This window comes from Molothrus aeneus, chromosome 24 (genome assembly GCF_037042795.1).
Source record: "Molothrus aeneus isolate 106 chromosome 24, BPBGC_Maene_1.0, whole genome shotgun sequence".
Classification (NCBI taxonomy): Eukaryota; Metazoa; Chordata; class Aves; order Passeriformes; family Icteridae; genus Molothrus; species Molothrus aeneus.
The window spans coordinates 1,280,523-1,292,196 of record NC_089669.1 but is presented as its reverse complement, the minus strand read 5'-3'; the positions used below and the strand labels follow the sequence as shown (position 1 = coordinate 1,292,196).

General features: G+C 42.5%; 1 protein-coding gene across 2 annotated transcripts; it reads left to right on the top strand.

The window, feature by feature from the left end:
• The first annotated feature begins 25 nt into the window (after nucleotides 1-25).
• CD46 (CD46 molecule) lies at nucleotides 26-10,737 on the top strand. Of its 2 annotated transcripts, XM_066565166.1 has the most exons (12): nucleotides 26-165; nucleotides 985-1,176; nucleotides 1,392-1,488; nucleotides 2,101-2,189; nucleotides 2,570-2,776; nucleotides 3,373-3,555; nucleotides 4,068-4,256; nucleotides 4,358-4,549; nucleotides 4,853-4,879; nucleotides 5,495-5,561; nucleotides 7,008-7,105; nucleotides 8,912-10,737. In XM_066565166.1, the coding sequence occupies exons 1-11, from the start codon at nucleotides 87-89 to the stop codon at nucleotides 7,096-7,098; spliced, it is 1,413 nt and encodes a 470-aa protein (XP_066421263.1). In that variant the 5' UTR covers nucleotides 26-86; the 3' UTR covers nucleotides 7,099-7,105; nucleotides 8,912-10,737. The 2 variants fall into 2 exon arrangements, with proteins under 2 accessions (XP_066421263.1, XP_066421264.1); XM_066565167.1 differs by lacking the exon at nucleotides 7,008-7,105.
• The last annotated feature ends 937 nt before the right edge of the window (nucleotides 10,738-11,674 follow it).

Sequence of the window (11,674 nt, the reverse complement as noted above, 5' to 3'; positions counted from 1 at the left end):
CCGCGCATGCGCACCCGGCCCTGCGCTGCGTCTCCGGCGGCGCCGGGAGGGAGCGGAGCGGCCGCCGCCGCGGCCCTGCTGCGGGAATGGAATGGCTCTCGGTGCTGCCGCTGCTGCTGCTGTCCGTGCTGGTGCTGTGGCAGCTCGGCGGAGCCCGGGCTCAGGGTGAGACAGCGGCCGCTCGCTCCTTGCTCCGCTGGGCGGGCGGTGCCGGTGGGGAAGGGGCGCTCGGAGCGGCAGGCGCGGCGCGGAGCCTTCGGGGCCGCGGCTGGGAGGAGCGATCGGGATCCGGATCGGGGTCAGGAACGGGATCGGGATCGGGATTGAGATTGGGATCGGGATCGGGATGGGGAGGGCGAGGCTGGCAGGAAGGAAGGAAATGGCTCTAAGGGCGGTGGTGCAGCCGCGAGGGTTTGGGCGGGTTTGAATCGAGAGAATTGTGACATTGTTCGGGTGGGGAGAGACCTCAAAGCGCATCCCGTTCCACCCTGCCCTGGGCAGGGACACCTGCCGCTGAGCCTCCCTCCAGCCTGGCCTTGGAGCCGGTTCTAAACTCGGCTTTCTGTCCCTCAGACCCGCTTTCCTTTTTCCTTAAGAAAGGACAATGAGCTCTGTGAGTGCGGCTGGCGTGTTTGTTTTTCGTGCAGCAAACGAAATGGGTGTACAGTGAGTGAAGTCGGGTGTTTAACTACAAAATAAAGGCAAACAGACAAGAATCTGAAAATAGGATCTGGAAGGAAATGCATTGTCTGGGTAGAATGACTAAAGAACTTAAGGAAACAGTGAGTAACGTGCCATATACATGAGTAGAGCTGGACGCTGCACACAGTTAAAACGCAAATTAAAAAATTTGGAACGACTTAAATATATCCTTAAAAGCTCTGGAGTGATTCTGTCTCCTGTGCTGTTACACCTCAGTGTGTTTCTCTTGTGTTTCTCTTCTTGTCCCTAAGGTGATGTGTTGTTTTTTCCCTCCTCTCCCAGGCTCATGTCCCAAGCCAGAGCGGCAGCAGAATGCAGAGCTCAATGAGAACTCCAGGGACATCCAGGATTTTCCACCTGGAACCAAAATCACCTTCGTCTGCCGGCCAGGATACATAAGGGTCCCAGGGAAGTCACTGACCTGGACGTGTGGTGATGACTTGCAGTGGTCACAAACAAGCGTGTTCTGTAAAGGTGAGTTTTTGTACCCCTTTTTTTCCCACTGTCATTTAACAGTTCCAATTGCTTTGCAAGTGGGAATTAGGGTTTTGCCATATTTTAAATAAAGCTTGGAAAACGCTGGTGTGGGTAAGAGCAATAAGTGCCAAAGATTTTGTCTTTGTATGTAACTACAAAAATGTAGAATTTTTTCTTTTCTTTTTTTTCCCCCCCCCGCCGCCTTCCCCCAGCGAGACAATGTAAATACCCAGGATCCTTGGAAAATGGTTATTATGATCCAGGAGATCTTGCATTTGGTTCAAAATTGACATTTCATTGTAATGAAGGGTAAGTGTTTTGGTGAAGTTAATATTTTCTTTTTTTTTTTTTTTTTATGTTTACACCAGATTTGAAATAAACCCAAATTTTCTGTTCCAGTTCTGACCTGAAGTCTGAATTCTACCTGTAGCAAATAAAATTACAGCAAAATTTAATTTGATTCTCTGATTTAATTACTCTTTGCATCAACCTGAAGTTTTTTAGTGAGATTCTGCAAAACTGCAGTGTTACCTCTGGTGACTTCTTTTAATGCTGCTGTGACAGAGGGGGTAGATATATATTCATCATCCTTCATTATTGAATAATTAAGTCAACAACACTAAGGAGGGTTTTTTCCTTTTCCTTGAGTATCAGTAATTTTAGGACTTTAATATTGGAGGATATTTCTAAAAATTGTAAGACTTCCACAGTTCCTTAGTGATTTCTCTGTTGTTTCTGTTTTGTTTTCAAAGTGAGACTGTCAGCAAAATAAGCAAGATTCTGTTCTCATTGCAACAAAACCTTGTTGTGTTATGTCCCTGTAATCACGGAACAGAATTATTGATAAGAACCAATTTTTTTGTGCTTGTTGGAGAAATGAGAAATTTAAATTTCACTTCTTCAAAATTTTTACCTGTCTAGATACAGATTACGGGGTAAGGGAGAGATTACCTGTGAAATCTCCATGAGTGGAGGTGTTGACTGGAGTGGAGCTCTGCCTTACTGTGAAAGTAAGTAAATTACTGCTGTGTTTGATTTTCTGTTCAGAGGGGGTAGTTTATTTACAAACAGCTGTGCCACCAACTTTCCAGTATAAAAAATGATGGGAAAGCAGGGATTTTTTTTTCATTTCTACTTGGGTTATGCCTGATGATTGACCACTGAAAAATGTCACTTTTGGTGGTAATTGTCTCCGATTAAAATCATATTATCTCATTTTATTATCTCATCTTAAAATCAACCTCTTGTTGAAGCTGAGGTTCTGTAGCTTGACTTCGAGTGGCTGTGTCAGGTTTTCAGTGAAATGACTGGAAAACCAAGGCTTGCCCTTTGAGATGAACCAGCTAACACAGCAAAACCAATCTGACCAGTTTTTGTGCTTGATTTACAGTAATTCCTTGTGAGCCACCTCCCAAAATAGCCAACGGGGAGTACGAGGAGAGAGACAGCTACGTGTACCAGACCTCAGTGACCTACAGGTGCCTGGGTGTCCCCGAGGGCAGTGATCCCTTCTCCCTCATTGGCCCAGACACCATTCACTGCGCATCTGATGCACACTCAAACGGAGTTTGGAGTGGGCCACCTCCAGAGTGTCGAGGTTGTTGGGATTTTTCTTTTTTTTTTTTACAGTGTCTGACCCTTTCCTTGGAAGTGGGGTGGGGGGAGTGGACTTTGCCTCTAGGAAAGGAGGAACAAGTGCTGTGGTACAAAGTTTGGTACGGTTCCAGTGGAGATTACATCAGCATGGTGGATATGGATGGATTATGAATAGAATATTGCTAAAATTTAAGTTAAAGCTTGAAAAATACCTGTATTTTGAGTGTCTTGTTGGTAGAAGTGACAAGGCCAAAGTGAAGGAACTGGAAGACCACAAATCCTGCAGAAAAATTGTGTCAAGGGCAAAGATGTGGGGGCTGGATAGGACTTGTAAAAAGCTAAGGAAGAATCCTGTTCCTAAAAACACAGCCACTAGGGAAGTGCAGGAATCAATGTTTCTACAAAGCTTCTCCAAAACAACTTGTGGAAATTGGCATGTAGGGAAAAGGATGTTGTGTTTGGTGCAATGTTTGTGTTAACAGATGTTTCCAAGCTTTGTTTTCATTGGTAACAAATGTTTGTGTTAACAGATGTGTCCAAGCTTTGTTTTCGTTTATTAACGCATGTTTGTGTTAACAAATGTTTTGCCTCTTTCAGTGGTCAAATGTGGAGACCCCAGAGTTGAAAATGGGAGAAAAATATCTGGATTTGGATTTCCCTACAGATACAAGGACTCAGTTGTGTTTGAGTGTAATCAAGGCTATTTCATGGTTGGAGCACAGGTAATTACCTGTGAAGAAAGTAACACCTGGGTTCCTCCACAACCAACCTGTGAGAAAAGTAAGACTTTCTGTAATATTCCCTTTTCTCTTGTGTGTTGAAAGTGTTTTAGCTAAAATAGAGCATCCTGGTGTTGTAGTGATTTCATGGGTGAAGGCAGGAGAAAAGATGTGGAATACAGGAAAAAATATTTGATACAGAGAATTAGGAGTGTGCACAGTGAGGAAAGCTGTAGTATCCTTCTGGAGTAGTTGAAATCTTCGTGTGTGGTTTTTTTATGCAGCTCTTCAGCTCCTGCTTTCTAGAAATGATTCTAGAGCTCAGAGAAATAATGAACCAGTAAGGATTTCTGAGCTGCCATGTCACAGGACTGTATTACCCTAATGAATGCCTACAGTGATGTTTAAGTTTTCTAAGGGGAATATTTGCACTTTAAATTGGGGTGAAGTTAAACTTCCGACATGTGCTGAGCTATTTTTCTTACATGAAGGCAACTTGTGTTTGTGGAATGAGTTACTGAGTTATGAAATAAGCTTTATTCTCACTAACCTTGTTTTAAATTCCTGTATTAGTTACTCCAGATGTGTGTCCTGCCCCGAAGATCCCCAACGGGGCCCTGATTCCAGACAAACCTGCCTATACAAAAGGAGAGTCAGTGCAGATCAGGTGCAATGGTGGCTGCTCCTTCCCTGATGGCTCTGCAGAGATGACAGTGACCTGCCAAGGACAGAGTTCCTGGGGTGCTTTACAGCAGTGTTCCTGTGAGTAAAATTGCTAAAATCGGGAGCAGACTGACAAGTTGTAAATATCTGATCTAGTAATACTTTTTTTTTTTTTTTTTTCTCCCACCTTTTCTTTCCAGGTGAATCTGAAGGTTCTGGTTCCACACCAGTCATAAATCACGGGAGAGTGGTAGATGGAGAAAAATCTTCCTACTCTGTGGGGGATTTCATTACCATTGAATGTTACGCGGGCTACACCTTGAATGGGGAGGCTCGGATTCAGTACGTTGGAAACAACCAGTGGGTGCCTGCAGTGCCAACCTGCCAGCTCAGTAAGTACAGGCTGCAAAATCTCCACTAGGATGAAAATACAGCTCAGGAAACAGTCCTTTTGTACTCAGGAGAAATGATTTAATGCAGCTTCCTTCTTTATTTTAATGGGAAAAACAGGGTTTGTTAAAATGAATTAAAATATTCATATTCTAAGTTAAATATTATTATTTAAATTAGTCTGCCTCAAAGATTGTGTTGATAGAAGTACTTGACTTGAAATAGCTCTGTGAATATTTTTATAATAATATTTGAGCAAGAAGCATCTGTGTTCCTCTTGTGATGCTGATTCCTTCTGTTTTCAGGTGGATATATCATAGCCATCATCTGTGGTAAGTATTTTCTAAAACCTTAAAAAAATACAATACAAATTATATTTTTTATGTGAAAGTCCATTTTTTATTCCAATCAGCTAGGACTGCAGCAGAGTGATTTTGGAGTTCTGGTTAAAGCTGCATGATTCAAAGAAAGATGACTTAGCTATTACAGTTTAATTTAGTGTGAAATGTGTATTTTCTCATGTGGTGAGGTCACATTTCAAAGGCAGTTTCCAACAAGCAAATATTCACTGTGAGTAAATAACTCTGCCAGTGAACAGAAGTGTTCAGTTCATCCTCTGTCCTGGCCTTCCTTAACCAGATTTGCACAAACTTGTAAAAAGTAACACTGGGGCCCTGTCATTCCTGTTTTAGTTTCTGAGCCGGTGGAGTTTTGCCATCTTGGTGGTCACTGGTTCTGAGCTGAACTATCTTGAAGAATCAAATATTTAATTTACATGGCTCATTCCATAAATAAGTTGGGTTGTGGGTTTTTTTAGGGGGGTAGAGGTGGGATAGACCTGTAGATGAAAACAAGGCTATTTCTGCAAAATTTTCCTTGCTTTTTTGTGAGCTGGAGATGATCTTTATTACTCTAAGGTGCTTTTTTTTTTTCACTTCTTCCTAAAGTGATTGTGGTAGTTGTGGTGCTCCTGGCAGCCTTCTGGATCTACAAGAAATTCTTCTCACAGAATGGGTGAGTAAGCTTCCTTTTTTTTATCCTGCAAGTTTCCAAATGACTGAGCCAAAGCTGTGCTGATGTTTAAGTTTCTTGAGCTTTGTGTGCCCTTTCTTTTTCAAATGTCTGATTTTGTGTGAGCTCCTCCCAGCAGCTGATGGGAGCTAAAGCCTAACCATGAATTTGTCTTTGGTTTTGAATCTGCTGTTCAGCTAGGCTGCTAATTAACACTTGCACTAATTTCAAGGAAGGAAAAACCCTGTTCTCAAGCTTGTGTTTGCCAAGGAAAGTATTTTGTCCATCTGCTTCAAACATATCAGTTTATCTCCTAAAGCCAGGGGGAGTCTTGGTTGTATGGGCTCGTGCTGCCAGAAGGTTTTCAGGTTTTTATTCTCCTCCTTCAGCCCCAATGTTGGTGTCCCTATGTTAAAGACTTGCAAAATCAACTGTAAAATACTAGATTTGTGCACAAGCAATTAGTGTTCTGTTTTTAATGAGACATGTAGGGTGTTTTAAAGTTTATTTTCAAAACAACTGGGGTTTATGTGTGTTTTTTCATGGAGAGGCAGGAGATTTAAGTTCCTCTTTGTGCATTGCTTTTTGCTGTGATGTCTGATTTTATCTTCTGGGAAAAAACTTTTTGTCAGAGAAATATTTTGTAGAATGCAAAACGCTGCTGGTCCAGGGCAGGTTAGGTGGTACACATGGAATGTCAGGGTGAGCATCTCATCAGTGTTGTCTTTTTCCAGAACCTGTTGGGATTTATCTGCAGTACATGACACAAAGGAAGGAATGCTTTAAATGAAGCAAACCAGAGGGAATATTCCTGTGGTTCATATTTGTAATGAGGTCCACGCAGAGGACTTGGGAGAGCCCTGGAGGGGGTTTTTATCCAGTGAGGTTTCAGCCTTAAAAATAGACAGTGGAGTATCAATCCAAGGGCCAGAGTGTGCTCTGAGCAATTTGGTGCTTTTGAGCCACTGCTTTTATTCAGTACTTGGATATTCTGCAGCCTGGATGGGCCAGAGGAGAGCTCTTGCAGTTCAGGGCAGCACTTGCTGCCTTCACCCGTGGAGAGACTTCTCAGGGCGTAGAAAGCAGGAGGGATCTAAAGCAGCATCATCAAAAATTAAACTCTGTGACATCCCTGAATACCTGACAGCATGAAAAGCCTTATTGTGCCTAGTGCTTCCCTTCATCTTCCTCTCTGAACATCTGACTGTTAAAGCTCTTTCTTGTCTGAAAACCCTGATCTAATCTCCTTTTATGAAAGCCTCCATCTCCCTGTTTAGTGTTCTGAGTTCCTGATGCAGCTGAGCCTTTGTTGTTGTGCTTCCAGCCCCTGATCCTTGCAGTTTGTAGCCTCCAAGTGACAGCAGATCTTTCCTGGCCTCTGTTTCTTTGTGTGTGAAATGCCCTTGGATGGGACATTCAATTAGACCTTTCTCCCTTTCTGCTGTTCAGCTCGTACACAGTTGATGAGAGTTGCAAGGACATTTGTATTTTAAAAACTAATGTCCCAGCTGAGATGGAAGAAACTGCACAAATGAATTAATGAAAAGGTATAACTTTCCACTTCATTTGGACTTTTTGCAATGCAGCTTAAGTGTCTTTTTTATTGTGGTTTGCTTGGAATTTCAGGAGTGTGGAATCCATCTAGCTGGGAACCTTGGCTTCCTGTAGGAAAGAATCTCTTGACTTTTCACTCATTTGGGGAGAACAGGATATAATATGTAGAGATCTATCATTTAGCAGTGTCAGTAAGAGCTTCCAATGATTGTAAATCACATTTTCTTGGTGTTGTGTTTGAAGAATGAGTAGCACATTGCCTACAATACTCAGAAGAATGTCTGCACCCGTCCCAGTGGTGAGTTACTTTTCTTAGCTAATAGTTTAATTCCCTGTAATTAGAAGCTGGAACCACCTTTGGGCACTAAAACTCTAAAGGTAGTTGTGCATCCCTTCAGAGAAAACCAGCTCACATCTCTCACCATTACTGATTCATCTGCATTTTTGCTTTCTAGAAAAGAATAAATGAAGGGTCTAACAAGGATCTTTTGAAACCTTCTTATGAAAAGGTGATTTCTTTTTCAAACCCAGAGTTCTGTGGCCCTGAAAAGAATCAAAATTCAGTTGCTTTGAAGCTGATGTCCTCTCCTGTATTTTAACCTCACTCCAATGAGATGCCTGTGATGAATTTTGGGGTTCCTCCTGCACTTGTGTAGGGTCAAATGGGCTCTTCCAAAATCTGGTTCTTCCTGCCTTGTTTGAGCTGAACACTGCAGACAGGACAGCTCAGTTTGACTTCTCCTTGCCAGTATTTTGTCGTTGCAATCTCAACAGATCTGGAACTACAAATATTTTTTAAAATCAGCATCTTCTTTTTTTTTTTTTTTTTTTGCTGCTTTTCTCCATTGCACAGATTCTGAGGTGGTGATGGGTTCTCTTATTCCTGCTTAATGCAAAGGTCTTTTCATGTGCATAGTCTTGATTTTATTGACATGTAAAGAACGGGTGAATTTTCAGTATTTTTGGTGAGTTTTTATATGAATATTAAGCTTGGAGTTTATTCCAAAATAATGTATAGATTAAGGAATATTACCTTCACTCTGAAGAAAGATGTTTCTAATTAAGATAGGATCTGCTTTTTGGGTTAATTTGGCTTATTTTTGGAGAGAAAAAAAAAATGTATCAGGAGATAGAATAGAATTCTTCATTCCAATCTTACCTTTACACATGATAAGAGAAATTACTGGTCTGGTGTGTCAAGACACTGGTAATTCTGGAGGTTTTCTTATGGAATAAGGAACTCCTTAGAGACTTGGAGTAATAGCACTGAGCTTTGGTATGGGGTGGGTTTTTTTGTTAAAGCAGAACAGGAGTTATTCAAGAACTTGGGACATATATAAGAATATCATTGTGAATTTTAATTCTTGTGTATTTAAGTATTGTAAAGTTGCTGTTAGTGGACTGCAAAGTCAAAATCCACACGAACAAATATTTCATTTTTGGTTAGAAAAAAAATACTAAGCACACTGTAATTAAAATGAGTTCCAGGGTGCACCTGGTGGAGTTATGGGAATCCTGTAACTGCTCTGGTGTTAGTTTTTGGTAATACCAGTCATCACTTGGAATGATCCCTTTGGATCAAAGGCTGTGCTGCTCCTTGGGTCATTGCTGACAGTTCAGTAGCTGAATGAAGCTAAAATCTCCTGAGTCCGGCAGTTGGTAAAGAGAGGCTAAAGAATGACCCAGTTTGTGACTTTACCTGCAGCTTTAATGCCAAAACTAAGGATGTGCTTTCAGTGTAAATGTAAAACCTCTTGCAATGTGAAACCCTCTGATCTGACTTGTTTTTTTGTTTGTAGGAAACGTGACAGCACTCCCAGTTCTGCCGAATATAAGATGTGTAAACCATGACTGCCCTTGCTGGGGTGGGAGGGTCTGGGCACTGGGATGTCCCTGGCAGAGCTGGACAAGGATTGGTTCCCTTGCACTGAGTGGCTGCCCTTGAGTTCCTTGTGCTGGTGAACTGGAGGAGGAGATGCTTGATAGGATAAGAAGTGTGTGTGCATTATAGCTACCACAGATCCTGCTTTGCCTCCTGGGCCCTCCCTGTCCTTCTGTGCACGTCAGCTGGGGGAGGGCAATACCTGTAGCATGCCAGAGCCTGTGGGAGTGCTGCAATGTCCCTGTCCCAGTGCCTGCTGCCTTCAGTGCCACCTCTTGGCTTACACAAGATGTCCAATATTCTCCTCTGTCCTGTAGAGCTCTGCTCGCTCAAACCTGGCTGTCCTTCCCATCCCTCTTTGCAGCAGAGGTGGTGTAAATGGTTCTGTTGTTTCCTTTGTGTTGTTGCTCGTTCCCTGAAGAGTCTGGTGCCATTGGAGGCAATGTCTTTTGGAAACTATCACAGTTAAGATCTTATATACTCTACCTCTTTGTCTGTCGAAGTTGGTTGCTGTATATATAATGAATTAAAAAGTGTGCCTTGAAATCAGAGTTTTACAGCTTTTCCTTTGCTTTTAAGAAGGAAAATAGCTATATATAAATTTATGATTCTTTGCTTTAATCTCCCAAAGACTGCAGTGGATTTGTTGGACCTGAAAACTGAAGGATTCTGTAGCAAAGGCATCCCCTGCCTGTTGACAGGAGATCCCTAATTAAAGGAGCTGCTGAGAGCTCAGTGGTGGCTGTGTCCTGTCATGGGCACAGTGGAAGTTCTTAGGGTGCTCAATTTTAGTGAGCCCTGGTGTCAGGTCTGGAGATCTTCTCTTGCTTTCAGGGGTAGAAACAGGTGCTGTGTGATCCACTTTCCTTGCTTTTTTACTTGAAGTCACATATTCCACATTTCTAACCTCTGGCTGCAGACTGGGATGTTAAATCAAGCTCTGAAAAGCTGGATTTAGCATCAGATTCCTGTTTAGAAGCAGAAGCTTTTCCCTGTTGCTCGCTTTTCGTGTTAAAGGAAAACCAAACCAGTTCAGTTCTGTGAGTGCTGGTAGATGTGGTGGTCTCTTGTTTGCTGCTTGGTGCTTGTTCAGCAAATGTTTTAGTCCAGATTCTCACTCCAGGAACCCCCACCACTGTGTTTGCCATTAGTTTAGAGTCACTGCTACTTCTAATTCCTCAGCAAACCCCATATCTTAACTAGAACAGGTTTTAGCTCCTTGAATCTCACTATCAGCATCCAGAAAGCTTCTAATTTTCACAGAAAACCCAAATAGCCTCGCTTCAGATGCATTGAAAGTGCTCTGGCTTGTCTGTGGCTGCTTGGCACTGCTCTCCCTGTCATAAACAGATTGTTGGAGTGGCACAGAACTGTTTGGGGCTTTATAGGGCTTTTTGGGACAATCCCAGCAGTTGTATTGTTGGAGCTCATAATAGGCTGTGGTTGTTAGAAAGGGGCTTTGGCTCTGCAGAAGGATTTGCTGTTCGTGGCCTGGCTGATAGCTCAGCTTGAGAGTTGTTTGTAAACACTGGGATGTGTGACTGGGACTGAGTGTGGTGCTGGTCAGGAGCTCAGCTTGCTTTGCGTGGCATCTGCAATGTGCTGAAATACACTGGAATGTTCTTAATTTGGAAGTTAAATCACTGTAAAAAGTGGCTGTTGTTTTTGCTCTTCTTTCTGGATGTAAAGATTAGCCATGATTTGTAATATTCCAAATAAAAATGTTAAATTATTTAGCAGTAAGTGTTTGTCTTTCATTCATCATTGTGCTGAGCAGCTCTTCTCCCATTGTTATCCAGATGATTTTTCATGTCCCAAATATCAGGTGGAAACTGCTGAGATTGAAGTTCGCAGTTTGTACACAGAATTACTCAGTGGTAGTGTAGGGGATGGGGTTTGATTTGCTGAGCACCTTTTGGGATTTCCTTTTAGAATTGCAGAGAATTTCCCAGAACCTCCAAAATTTTACGGTGTTGACTCCTGAAAAAAAATCGGTGAAAAGTTGATGGAGAAGAGGAAATTTGGGCTCTTCTGGTGGAACACTTGAGGCAAAGCCCAGAAGGTGTTTTGGCCCTTTTGTCCAGAGTGTGACAAATGCAATCCTTGGGGAATACAGCTCTGGTGAGTTTAGGTGACCTGTGAAGGAGAGTGGATTGAGGAATTGTGTGAGGTTCACACTTGAAATGTACTGAACTGCTGTGGAGTCAGCTCCTGACAGAGTGAAGCCTTTCAGAGGGTGGAATAGAAAAAATAACTTCATGTGCTGTCTTTCTCTGCAGTTTGTGGTTGAGATACTCACAGTGAGTTGGTGTGGAAATGATGCCAGACTGCACAGCTTCACACTGTGGAGTTTGGGATTGCAGTGAGCACTGAGGGGATAAGCAGAGTTTCTGGGAATGGGATGATCTTTAATCTCCCTTCCAACCCAGACCGTTGTGGGATTCTGCTCTGTGATTCTGTGAATCTGACTTAAACACTACAAATTAATTGGGTCTAATTGTCATGAGTCCTGTGCTGTTTTTCTACAACTCAGTGCTGCATGAATTATTTCCTTTTGGAGTCTGGAACTGATAATTAAAGGGACGTGAACTCTGCTAAGGGAAAGCTGCATGGAATAAAAATGAGTTGTTGCCATCTACTGGCGACAGAGGCAGTGGGAGTAACAAAACAGGTCCAGAGT